Here is a 12,186-nt window from a genome sequence, read left to right as displayed (position 1 = left end):
GGTTGTACCCCAGCATTGGCACCACGTCCGCACGGCGCAGCGGCTCACTGTCTGTGCTCCTGGTGCAGGCCGAGGTCAAGGTCTCCATCAGCCAGTTCATGTCCTATGTCCACATGAGCGTTAAGGAGATGTCCAAGACCTACCTGGCCATGGAGAGACGCTATAATTACACCACGCCAAAGACCTTCCTAGAGCAGATAAAGCTCTACAAAAACCTGCTGTCAAAAAAAAGGAGCGAGCTCACCGCCAAGATCGAGAGGCTGGAGAAGGGGCTGACAAAGCTGCAGAGCACAGCGTCACAGGTGCCCGCCCACAGCATCGTGCCCGCTGCGGGTCCAGCGTGGGGGGCGAGAGGAGGCACATCCCCGCAGGACGGGCACGGTGGCCGCGAGGTCCCTGAGCCGTACCGAGCCACCGCTGCGAGGCCGGGCAGGGCTCAGCAGGACCAGCCCTCCAACCCTCTCTGTTTCTCCCCCCCGTCAAGGTGGACGACCTGAAAGCCAAGCTGGCGGTCCAGAAGGCAGAGCTGAAGCAGAAGAACGAGGACACAGATAAACTGATCCACATGGTGGGCACTGAGACGGAGAAGGTCAGCAGGGAGAAAGCCTTTGCTGATGAGGAGGAGCTGAAGGTCCAGGCCATCAACACGGTGCGTGGCGCTGAGCTGGTGCCCACCGTGCCGGGATCCAACACGGGACGGGCAGCACGAGCTCTGTCGGCCCCGGCCGCTCACCCCATCCCGTCCTCTTGCCTCTCCAGAACGTGGCCGAGAAGCAGCAAGCCTGTGAGACCGACCTGGCGAAAGCGGAGCCGGCGCTTGTAGCTGCCCAGGAGGCCCTCAATACGCTCAACAAGGTGGGCAACCCCTCGGTGGGAAGCGGGTCCCCGGCTGGTGCTGGCATCCTTGTGCCGCAGCGATGCTCAGCGGCCCCACGGTCCCTCCCCAGAACAACCTGACGGAGCTGAAGTCCTTCGGGTCCCCACCCCAAGCGGTGGTGAACGTGATGGCAGCTGTGATGGTCCTGACGGCCCCCAGGGGCAAGATCCCGAAGGATAAGAGCTGGAAGGCAGCCAAAGTGATGATGGGAAAAGTAGACACTTTCCTTGACGCCTTAAAGAACTTTGACAAGGAGCACATCCCCGAGGCTTGTCTCAAGGCGTTTCAGTGAGTCCATGGCCGGTTCCTGCCCCCTTCCCAGCCCCCTGCTGCAGGGCTGCCCTGGGCAGGGCGTCCCGGAGAGACCCTCACCCAGTGAGCACAGCGGGGTTCAAGGGGCAGGAGTGGGGTCCAGGCGTTTGCTCTGCTCTCCCACCCTGCCGCCCATCGGCAGCCCGAGACCTGGCAGGAGCAGGACGGGGCCACCGGCAACCGTGGCACGGCGGCATAGCGCGGCGTGTTTTCCCATTCCAGGCCCTACCAGTTGGACCCCAGTTTTGATCCGGAGTTCATAATGTCGAAGTCAACAGCTGCGGCAGGTCTGTGCTCCTGGTGCCTAAACATTGTTCGCTTCTACGAGGTGTTCTGCGAGGTGGAGCCCAAGAGGCGGGCGCTGGAGGAGGCCAACGCTGAGCTGGCGGAGGCACAAGAGAAACTCAGTCGCATTAAGAACAAAATTGCCGTAAGTGCGTGCCCCCTCCTGCAGCCCCTGGCCAGGGCCGGCTGCCGGAGCCAGCCGCTGTTTGCCTTGGCCGGCCCCCGCCACAGCCCCCATCAGCCACCAGCAATTCGGCTGTGGGTCACGGCCGGAAGCCAAAAATGAGCGAGAAAGATTCTTACAATCCACATAACCTGGAGCCCAGGTGCAAGAGCTGCGCCGCCACGACAGGGGCTGCTGCAAAGCTCCTTCGGGTCTGCGGAGCTCTCTCCTGGCCTGGCAGCTTACTGCAGCTGCACCGCGTGTGCGGAAGGTAACTGTAGATGTGTTGTCTTTTGAAGGACCTGAATGCCAACTTGGCCGCTCTCACTGCACAATTTGAGAAAGCTACAGCTGAAAAAATCAAATGTCAGCAGGAGGCCGATGCAACCAACAGAGTCATCACGCTGGCAAACAGGTACCGTGCAAATGCTGGCTCCAGAAGTGCTGGGACCATCTGGTGCTCCCTGGCATTGCCTGCTGACAATGACACAGGGGTTGTGGAAGCATCAGAGCCCCTCCCTCCCTCCAAAATTAAAAAATCCTGAGTATGAATTGGGCCAGAAATTCGGTGGGGGGATGCAGCCGCGGAGCTGTGTGCCCCGGGTGAGGGCAGCCCACCGCCCGAGCAGAGGTAGGTTAATCCCAACAGCGTTTGGTGACAGCCGCCCTGGGGCATCACAGCCGCGTCGTCGCGGTCATGTCGTGTGTCCCCCCCCCGGCACAGCGCCGGGAGCAGCGGCACCGTAGCAGCCGCCGTCTCCTCTCACCCCCCCAGGCTCATCGGGGGCCTGGCATCGGAAAACGTCCGCTGGGCTGAGTCGGTGGAGATGCTCAGAGAGCAGGAGAAGACGCTGTGCGGAGACGTGCTGCTGGTCTCCGCCTTCGTGTCCTATGTCGGCTACTTCACCAAGAAGTACAGGGACGAGCTGCTGGAGAAGCGCTGGATCCCCTTCCTCAGTGGGCTGGCGGTGAGCGGCCACGGCTCCCATCCCAGGGTGCCTGGGGCTCCTTCCCCCCATGCCCGCCAGCACCGAGGGGCTCCCACTCCTCCGCGGCCAGGCGCCCAACGGCCCCTCCCCGGCAGGCGCCCATCCGCATCACCCCAGGGCTGGACCCCCTCAGCCTCCTCACCGACGCTGCCAACGTGGCTGCCTGGAGCAACCAGGGGCTGCCCAGCGACCGCACGTCCACCGAGAACGCCACCATCCTCTGCAACACCCAGCGGTGGCCCCTGCTCGTGGACGCCCAGCTCCAGGGCATCAAGTGGATCAAGAACAAATACGGGGAGGAGCTGCGGGCCATCCGCCTGGGCCAGAGGAGGTGGGTTGGGTGCTGCGGGGCAGCCGCGGGCTCGGGCTGGAACAGCCCCCCTTCCCCTGCCACCGGAGGGGCGCGGGGCTCTGCAGGCCAGGGCACCCACGTCCCCCATCAGACTCGGGACACCCGAGGGCAGCAGCGCTGACGGGGCACCCGACACCGCCATGGGCTCTGCGGGGGCCGGGGCTGGCAGACCACTGCGGGGGGCCCAGCAGGGCGCAGCGGCTGGAGGGCGTTCGCCCGAGCTCCCCGCAGCGCGCGCGCGCTCGCCCCACGCTGTGCCTCCCTCCCCTCTCGGCCGCAGCTATCTGGACACCATCGAGCAGGCGGTTTCCGAAGGACAGACGCTGCTGATCGAGGATGTCGGCGAGACGCTGGAGCCAGTGCTGGACCACCTGCTGGGCAGGAACACCACCAAGAAGGGCAGGTCAGCACACCCTGTTCTCTGGTGCCGAGGGCTTTCACCTGCTCTGAGCAACCACTGCTGCCCTGAAATGCCGATTTATGCCCCTTGGCACGACAGCAGCTGGGGCCTGATCCTTCCCCATGCACGTGAGAGCCTCTGGCCACATCCGCTAGTTTTCTCCGGGTATTTCCCAGTGGGGACACTTGTAGCTGATGTGACGTTTTGGGCCATTCTGGTCTGCAGAGTCTGGTTCATTTAGTGGTTTAAGAAGAGCATGTTCCCTGGTGCACCAGCAATAAGGTGCGATAAGCTGGGAGGGTTCTCTTGGCAGACACAGAAGCTATTCCATGATGGGGGTTTTGCTGAGAATCCCTCGCCCCATCTCCCCCGCCCCACTCGGCGCTGCCAGCCCCGCTGCAGGCAGCGCTGGCTTCCCCAGACACCACCGACCTTCCTGGCCACGTTCCCCGGGGTCTGGCGAGGGCTCGTCCCCCGGGACTGCAGGGACAGGGCTCTGGGGCTGCTGGGGAGGGAGCTGCGCCAGCCTCCCCTTGTTTCGTGGCATGGTGCCTGCAAGCAGCACGAGCCCAGAAGCCGCCCGAGAGCTGCAGGCAGGGCAGCCGCCAGCTCCTTCTGCTCCTCCAGCCCTTGCCCTGCCGGGGCTCTTTTGGCACTTCTGCCCTTGCTACACCTTTTCTCGACCAGAGAAATACATCTCGAGTGGCCGGGAAGAGCAGGCGGGTTGAGGGTTTCTGTCTGTCACAAGTTACTACCAAGTGTACAGAAATTAATTTGTTTAATTAACTGAACAGATACATTAGGATAGGAGATAAAGAAGTGGAATATCACCCACGCTTCCGCCTGATTCTGCACACCAAATATTCCAACCCTCACTACAAGCCAGAGGTACAGGCTCAGTGCACCCTGATCAACTTCTTGGTGACCCGGGATGGACTGGAGGACCAGCTCCTGGCTGCTGTGGTGGCCAAAGAGCGGCCGGACCTGGAGACCCTGAAGGTATGAACCCGGCTGCCGGTGAGACGGTAGCGGAGGGCGGCCCGGGGGGGCTGCGGTGGCTTTGCTGGCAGGGAGCAGTGAGATCTCACCTCCGTGAGCTTGCTGTTGCTCATTGAGACGAGCGAGTCCTGATCAGCGCCCACCATCTGCGTGGGCGGCCGTGGGTCCACCGTTGCCCCGCGGAGCCTGGCGCTGCCACGGGCACGCTCGACACTTCACCCTGCGGGTGACAGCACATCCCAGGAGGGGCCACGTCCACCCTCCTCTTGCATTGGCGCTTCGGTGACAGCATGAAAAACTTGGCTGGTTTCTCAGAGACCCGTAGCTCAGCTGACGGGTACCTCAGTATGTTGCCTGGGCTGCATTTGTAAAGGCAGAACTTATAATGAGTAGAAGATAAAGCCAGCAGAACTGCTGATGGTCCCCAGCCTGCTGCATGCAGTTCGCTAGCGAGCACCCCGTGTAAGTCATGGCGACTGATGCCAGAGTTTCGCCACAGTCTCTTGAATGACGCGCGTCTCTCCGGGGCACTGGCGTTGTAGGCAAACCTCACAAAGACCCAGAATGAGTTCAAGATCAAGCTGAAGGAGCTGGAGGACTCCCTGCTCGCCCGGCTGTCTGCTGCTGCAGGGGAGTTCCTGGGGGACACGGCGCTGGTGGAGAACCTGGAAACAACAAAGTGCACAGCCATGGAAATCGAGGAAAAGGTAAGCGAGCTGCCCTGGAGCTGGTGCTGCGGTGCCACGGGCAGCAGGAGAGCTCTCCCAGCCCACACCAGGCACCCGGCACTCAGCGGGAGGTTGGGTGCTGCTTCAGCGCATGCCGGGATGCTGGATAACGCCCGCCTTCGTGTGTGTCAAGGTGAAAGAAGCTAAAGTCACCGAAGTCGAAATAAATGTCGCTAGAGAAAACTACAGGCCAGCAGCTGAGCGAGCATCCCTGCTGTACTTCATCCTGAGCGACCTCAACAAGATCAACCCCATCTACCAGTTCTCTCTCAAGGTAGACGCGGACCCAGGAGGGACTTGGTTTGTATGGGCAGGACAGGGTTTGGGGGATCGCGGAGATTCAGAGTTTCAGCATTTACGCTGCTAACAAAACACCCAGGAGCCCGAGAGCTGAGCTGCCCACCCGCCTCTTCCTCAGGCATTCAACGGGGTCTTCGAGAAAGCCATTCAGCACACAGCCCCCGACGACGACATCAAGCAAAGGGTGATCAACCTGACGGATGAGATCACCTACTCAGTCTATACGTACACCGCGCGGGGACTCTTTGAGAGAGACAAACTCATTTTCCTGGCCCAGGTTGCCTTCCAGGTAATGCGTGCAAATGTGTGGGGCTTCTGTTGTATAATACTGTACGTGAGGTCGTGTTGGTTGGGGCAAGTTGTTCTCTTACTGCTGTGATGCTGCTGGATGCTCAGTAGCTTCTCGCCCGGAGCACAGCCCCTCACGCCGAGGCCGTATGTGCCAGCGTGGTCGTGACACCGCGCTCTCGACTCACCAGGTCCTCGCAATCAAGAAAGAAGTGAACCCAGTGGAGCTGGACTTTCTTCTGCGCTTCCCTTCCAAGGCTGGCGTCACGTCCCCCGTGGACTTCCTGCAGCCCCAGGGCTGGGGTGGCATCAAGGTCGGTCTGTGCAGTCGCCCACTGTGCCGAGGCGATGCCAGCACAGCCCCCAGCAAAGCCCCCCCCGTCCCCTGCAGCTGGTGAGACCCGGCACGTCCCGGCCCCTGGCAGGGGCTGTGGCACAGCAGCATGCCAGCGCCGCCGGGGTCCTCACTCAGCCTGCGGCAGGCGGTGGGCCCGGCCGTTCAGCTGACCAAGCGCCAGAGACAGCCTGTCCCACCTCCGCACGTCCCGCTCACCCCGGGGGCCGAGGGAAAGCAGGGACGGGCTGCTCGCGCCGGCAGGAGGAGGCAGCTGGCGAGGTTGTGTCTCAGCAGCATTTTGGACTGCCCGTGTCCCCATGTCCCCGACTACTCGCCCGTGAGCTCAGGGGTGTCTGAGCGATGCCCCGCGGGCCCGCGCGCAGCATCCCCATTTCACCGGGCATCCTTGGCACCCCGGGGATGCCTCTGGCACCCCCAGCACGGCCGTGCCTGGCGGAGGGCAGGTCTGGCAGCCTGCCTGGGCCGGTGGAGCAGGGCTGCGGGACCCCCCGGGGCCTGGCTGCGGCACAGCGCCGTCCCTGCGTGTGCACGGCTCCGCAGGGACCCCCCCCCAGCCTGCGGGTCCCCGAGGGTGAGCAGAGCCCAGGAGTGATTTAGCCCTTCTCTGGGGGACCTTAAGGTGCTCTCGGAAATGGAAGAGTTCAAGAACTTGGATAGCGACATCGAGGGCTCGGCAAAGCGATGGAAAAAGTTTGTGGAGTCCGAAGTGCCAGAGAAGGAGGTGTTCCCCAAGGAGTGGAAGAACAAGTCGGCCCTGCAGAAGCTGTGCATGCTGCGGTGCATGCGCCCGGACAGGATGACCTACGCCATCAGGTGCGCTGGCACCCGTCCGGGGCACGCGGCACGGTGCTCTCCTGGCAAGAGCCCTGCGGCATCACCGCGCCAGCTGCGCCCAGTGACCGCGCTTGTTCCTAACTCACAGTATGGTTTTATTTTTCTGTAGGAACTTTGTGGAAGAGAAGATGGGGAGCAAGTTTGTGGAAGGAAGGAGCGTTGAGCTCTCCAAGGCGTACAAGGAGAGCAGCCCCTCCACACCCTTGTTCTTCATTCTCTCCCCTGGCGTCGACCCGCTGAAAGATGTGGAGGCCCTGGGTGAGCCACTGCCCTCTCCTCGGCTGGCACCAGCCCACAACAGCTGCGTGCTGCTGCTGGTTTGAGCAGCGAATGGCCGGAGCTGCGCAGACCCGTCTCCGTACTAACACTAACGCAGAAGGCGTCTCACGCCGTGGCCGTTTCCTCCCCTCCCCAGGCAGAAAGCTGAACTTCACCATCGACAACGGGAGGATCCACAACGTGTCGCTGGGGCAGGGCCAGGAGGCCGTGGCAGAACGGGCCCTGGAGGTGGCGGCCGCGCAGGGCCACTGGGTCATCCTGCAGGTGGGTGGGGGGCACCGGGGCGCACCGCAGGGCACGCGGCCCTGCCGGCAACCGGGCACACCGGGGCACGCCACGGGGCACACGGCCCTGCCGGCAACCAGGCACACCGGGGTGCACCACGAGGCGCTCGGCCCTGACGGCCACTGGGCTCACCGGGTGCACCATGGAGCGCTCAGCCCTGCCAGGCACGGCTCAGGGTGTCCCCAGGCTCCCCAGCCTGTGTCCCCGTTGACACTAAGGTGTCTGGGATGGCTGAAGCTCGGGGAGCGCTGGCAGCTGCTCCGCTCCCCCCGTCCCGGTGCACAAGCAGTCACGCACAGCCTCGGTGCTCAGCCCGCGCAGCGGCCAGATCCAGGCTTGTCCTCGGCGGGGGCAGAGGGGGGAGCAGGGAGGGGCCCGGGAGCAGCAGCGCTGCCAGCAGCGGGAAGGTGCCGCACTGCCTTGAGCAGGGGCAGTGGGAAGGGGGTAGGGAGGGGACATGGGGGTCTCAGGGAAGCAAGGGAGGCCGGACGGGGGGAGCACGGTGCCCCTCGCTCCCTGCAGTGGGGCGGGGGACGCAGTACCAGTGGGCACGATGGCCCCTTACCCTCACTGCACCGCCATGGGCGAGGCAGGAGGCAAGGGGACGTCCAGGACGGACAGACCTTCGGTGTGCACCAAACACGGCCAGCCTGCGCCAAGGGAACCAGAGAGGGGCCACAGAGCAGGAGACCAGCAACAGAGAGTGGAGGCCAAAAGCGTGGGAAGCTGTCCAAAGAGGACGGCGGCCCTGCAATGGGGGCGCAGGGTTTTTCATGGTGTACCCCACGTGATGGCAGTTGGGTGTCCCCAGCCCAAGCGGTGCCGTGTTGTCCTGTACCTGCTCTCTGTGGAGCCACAGCAGGAATTTGGGGGGCACAAGTGATTCCCGATGTTGTACTTCAGGGTTCCTGTTGGGGTTCCTGTTGCAGAACATCCACCTGGTGGCCCGGTGGCTGGGCACGCTGGAGAAGATGGTGGAGCTGTACAGCCTGGGCAGCCACGCCGACTACCGGGTGTTCATGAGTGCCGAGCCAGCGCCCAGCCCCGAGGCACACATCATCCCACAGGGACTGCTGGAAAACTCCATCAAAATCACCAACGAGCCGCCAACGGGCATGTATGCCAACCTGCACAAAGCCCTCGACCTCTTCACCCAGGTACCCTCGCCCCACCGCGGTCACGCTGTGCACGGCTGGTTCCTTTCAACCGTTTGGGGTCAGCGCGTCCGGCTCACCCTGTCCCTGGGCTTTCACAGGCTGAACATCTTTGGGGGCATCACTGCAGACACAGACGCTGTGCCAGGAGCCAGCCCACCCACAGGCATGTCCTCCGGGGCGGCCCCGAGCCCCCATGTGCCAGGACGTGACCTAGGGGTACCCAGAGCTGCCCGAGGGTTCCCGAAGCCGGGAGGGTGCTCAATTACTGGATGTCGAGCTGCTGCAGCTTGGTGCCACGAACAAGCCCCCTCAACTGTCAGCGGGTGTATGTGTGTGTGGATTCCTAATTTTTTTATAAACAAATGAGTGCAAAAATTAACCAAGAAGCAAATTTTTTAAAGATTTTATGCTTTTTTTTAATAAACAACCTTCAGTTCTCCTTTGCCATCATCTGTTAATTTTCTTCAATAGAGGGATGGCTGATAGTATTCACTTGCAAACCCACTCTCATTTTTATTCCACTGCAGGACACATTAGAGATGTGCAGCAAAGAAATCGAGTTCAAATGCATCTTGTTTGCACTCTGTTACTTCCACGCGGTGGTGGCCGAGCGGCGCAAGTTTGGTGCTCAGGGCTGGAACAGACCTTACCCCTTCAACAACGGTGACCTGACCATATCGATTAATGTCCTGTACAACTACTTGGAGGCTAACCCCAAGGTAAGGGACTCACAAAGCGACCATACCTCAGCACAATACACACTATGACAATCGAGCTTTTTTAAAAAAATTAATCAGTTTGCTGCACAAATCAGTTTGCCTTCTCCTGAGGAAACACAGCGCTGCCAGTAGTTTTTCCCCTCCGCCCCAGGGAGCTGCCTGCACGCTCTTGGCAGGTGAAGGTGCAGAGTCCTCAGCGCGACTGAGCTGGGTGGAAAGCGGGCATTTAGCACCAGGCTGGGACGAGTGCCTGCTCTGGCTCACGTCTCGGTGCTTTGTTGGGTTGTTTTTTTAAATTACTTTCCACCTAAAAGGCAAAGCCTGTCCCGAGAATGAAGGTGCAACGAGTAGGATTGAGGTCCTACCCTTAGGAGAGTCCTGCTTTCACCTGGCCTTACAGACATGATCAACGTTGATCTGAATAAAGACGGGATGATGGGGGTTCAAAGTATGGATGGCTGTGCCCATACCGGGACAAGGTGAAATCTGTGGGTGAACGCAAGAGACACCGGAGACAAGGTTCCCTGCCTTGCTCCCCTTCACTGTCACCAGGCCTCGGCGGGTCCAGGGTCTGTCACTTCCCTGGACGCTGGACAGGCCAACCCAGGAGCCGTTGCTCTGTGGCCCCGCAGCTCTGGTCGTGTGCAGCTTCCCCGGGCTGCAGGGGACTTCTGGGGAGCCACCCAGGCTACAGCAACCCCACAGTGAGCCTCTCCTTGTAGGTACCATGGGATGACCTCCGGTACCTCTTTGGTGAAATCATGTACGGGGGGCATATCACAGACGACTGGGACCGCCGGCTGTGCCAGACTTACCTGAGCGAATACATCCGAGCAGAGATGCTGGAAGGGGAAGTGTACTTAGCTCCAGGGTTTTTGATCCCTCCCAGCTTGGATTACAAGGTAAGAAAGACTAACGTTGCAATTTGCTGTGGAAAACCACTGCTCTGGATAAATGCGCACTAGTCAGAGTTCCCTCATGCTAACCAAGGGGGAACGTAGGGGGAAAAAAAAAAGTTTCAATCCTGTGGAAACACGCAGAATTGCTGCAAAAATAATTCCTGTGGCTGGGGCGGTAAGGGAAAAACTTAGGTAAGACGTGAGTAAAAAAAACCATCTTGAATAAGCAACGCCAGCTAGCTGTGCAGCACCACCACCAAAAAGCGATGACGTATTTTCAAGGCTGAAGCGAAGCTCACGCTCTTTCGTACGTATCTGCTAAACTAATGTCAGCGCCTGCCCTGCGCTTAGGGTTACCACGAGTACATCGATGACAACCTGCCACCGGAGAGCCCTTACTTGTACGGCCTTCACCCCAACGCAGAAATGGGCTTCCTGGCTGTCACTTCGGACCGGCTTTTTCGGACAGTTTTGGAAATGCAGCCCAAAGAATCAGATGCTGGAGGAGGCTCAGGCGTCTCCCGCGAGGAAAAGGCAAGTAAAGTTTCTGCCTCTTTACAGTAAACAATGACAATTCAGAGGCCAGATGGGGAGGACAGATATGGGCCCACACTCATGGACAGGAGAATACGACCTGTAATACTAACTGGTTTCTTACCAGTGCAAGACAGTCCGGAGGTGTGATTCTAGCCCAGTACCTAATGCTACAAGCCGTCAGCCTGGAGAAAGGGGAGCTGCTAGCACAGAGCTCACAAGGAACTCTGCAGTCTCTGCTCAGCTGGACACTCCTGTCAAGCTTTTATTTAAGTACATTTGCACTTGGTTTCTCTGTGACCAGGCCCCCCTTTCCATCTCAGTAACTTTGCCGGTCTTTGGCATTGGTAATGTAATTGAAGACGAGCAAACGCTTCACCGCTCTACAGCTGCCAAGAAGGCAGCACTGATACCGCAGCCCAGGGCAGACAAAGTACTGGCTGCCGCTGCCTATTTGCCCCTGTCCCATCTGCAGCTCTCTCCCCTCTTCCCTGCTCTTGCATCAGCCTAGATCCCAGGCAGGCAGGCAGCTACTCACGCAGATCATAAGACCATTAGCTGCTCTCCTCCAGCATCTCCGAGAAACCCAAAGGGTAAAGAGAAGGGGCCAAAATGCTGCCCCGGCAGTTTCTTTTGCGTTCACTCCATCTGAACACATGGTGCAGTTACAAAAGTCAGCAGTGTTCAGAGAAGTTACTCTTTGACAGGGTCGAGATGCGCCAGTGGCAAAATGTGGCTCACATGCCACATCCTCAGCAGATGGAGCAGGCTTAGTAAAATCCACTCATGATGGCAACTACTAAAAATACAGATTTTTATTTTTTTTTTTTTTAAAAAGTCTTCCTCCTGACTCCCTGGAGTTTACACTTGAATTTCACAGCCTCCATGGGCTTCACTTCTTACCTTCTTGGCTATCAAAAAAGAGCTGCAGCTTTTCAAGATCCAAGAGCAGTTAGTAAAACAAGAGAGTATTAGTAACAGAGGAGGAAGCGCAGGAAGACACGAAGGCAGAAAAAGAAAAATCTTACTAAGTTAATTAACTGTTAACCCACAGCATTTTTCCTTAGATAAGAGCAGTTCTATGGCATATTCTTTCCAGGTGAAGTCAGTCCTAGACGAGATTATTGAGAGGCTGCCAGAGCCATTCAATATGGTGGAGATCATGGCAAAAGCGGCGGACAAGACCCCGTATGTTGTAGTTGCCTTCCAGGAATGCGAAAGAATGAACATCTTGACCCATGAAATCAGGCGCTCTTTGAAAGAGTTAGACTTGGGACTAAAGGTATGCATTAGGTAGCTGCCTAGAAAGCGCCTCTCCCTACCAAATAATGTCCCATGATTTGCGAACGGCGGTTGCTCGTTTGGAACCTTGTCTTGTACAAAGCGCTTGGCTACCCTTGCTCGTGCTCTGACACCTCCCGCTGTGCT

General features: G+C 59.5%; 1 protein-coding gene across 6 annotated transcripts in view; it reads left to right on the top strand.

Annotated features, from left to right (window-relative positions):
• Positions 1 to 12,186, top strand: part of DNAH17 (dynein axonemal heavy chain 17) — a 34,738-nt gene that overhangs the window by 20,392 nt on the left and 2,160 nt on the right. For 5 of the 6 annotated variants that reach the window (XM_072880731.1, XM_072880732.1, XM_072880733.1 and 2 more), the window contains 22 exons: positions 69 to 302; positions 485 to 649; positions 760 to 855; positions 948 to 1,165; positions 1,412 to 1,619; positions 1,937 to 2,052; positions 2,413 to 2,605; positions 2,722 to 2,957; positions 3,259 to 3,381; positions 4,173 to 4,377; positions 4,920 to 5,084; positions 5,239 to 5,379; positions 5,524 to 5,694; positions 5,885 to 6,007; positions 6,671 to 6,864; positions 6,995 to 7,143; positions 7,301 to 7,428; positions 8,379 to 8,606; positions 9,134 to 9,325; positions 10,048 to 10,227; positions 10,576 to 10,758; positions 11,858 to 12,040. In XM_072880731.1, coding sequence (XP_072736832.1) covers positions 69 to 302; positions 485 to 649; positions 760 to 855; positions 948 to 1,165; positions 1,412 to 1,619; positions 1,937 to 2,052; positions 2,413 to 2,605; positions 2,722 to 2,957; positions 3,259 to 3,381; positions 4,173 to 4,377; positions 4,920 to 5,084; positions 5,239 to 5,379; positions 5,524 to 5,694; positions 5,885 to 6,007; positions 6,671 to 6,864; positions 6,995 to 7,143; positions 7,301 to 7,428; positions 8,379 to 8,606; positions 9,134 to 9,325; positions 10,048 to 10,227; positions 10,576 to 10,758; positions 11,858 to 12,040 — 3,831 coding nt within the window. Of the gene's footprint in view, positions 1 to 68; positions 303 to 484; positions 650 to 759; positions 856 to 947; positions 1,166 to 1,411; positions 1,620 to 1,936; positions 2,053 to 2,163; positions 2,269 to 2,412; positions 2,606 to 2,721; positions 2,958 to 3,258; positions 3,382 to 4,172; positions 4,378 to 4,919; positions 5,085 to 5,238; positions 5,380 to 5,523; positions 5,695 to 5,884; positions 6,008 to 6,670; positions 6,865 to 6,994; positions 7,144 to 7,300; positions 7,429 to 8,378; positions 8,607 to 9,133; positions 9,326 to 10,047; positions 10,228 to 10,575; positions 10,759 to 11,857; positions 12,041 to 12,186 lie in introns of those variants that run through there. The other variant, XM_072880736.1, reaches the window with a different exon arrangement.

Source organism: Ciconia boyciana, chromosome 16 (genome assembly GCF_034638445.1).
Source record: "Ciconia boyciana chromosome 16, ASM3463844v1, whole genome shotgun sequence".
Lineage (NCBI taxonomy): Eukaryota > Metazoa > Chordata > Aves > Ciconiiformes > Ciconiidae > Ciconia > Ciconia boyciana.
The sequence above is the reverse complement of the archived record's forward strand: the minus strand, read 5'-3'. Positions and strand labels throughout refer to the sequence as shown.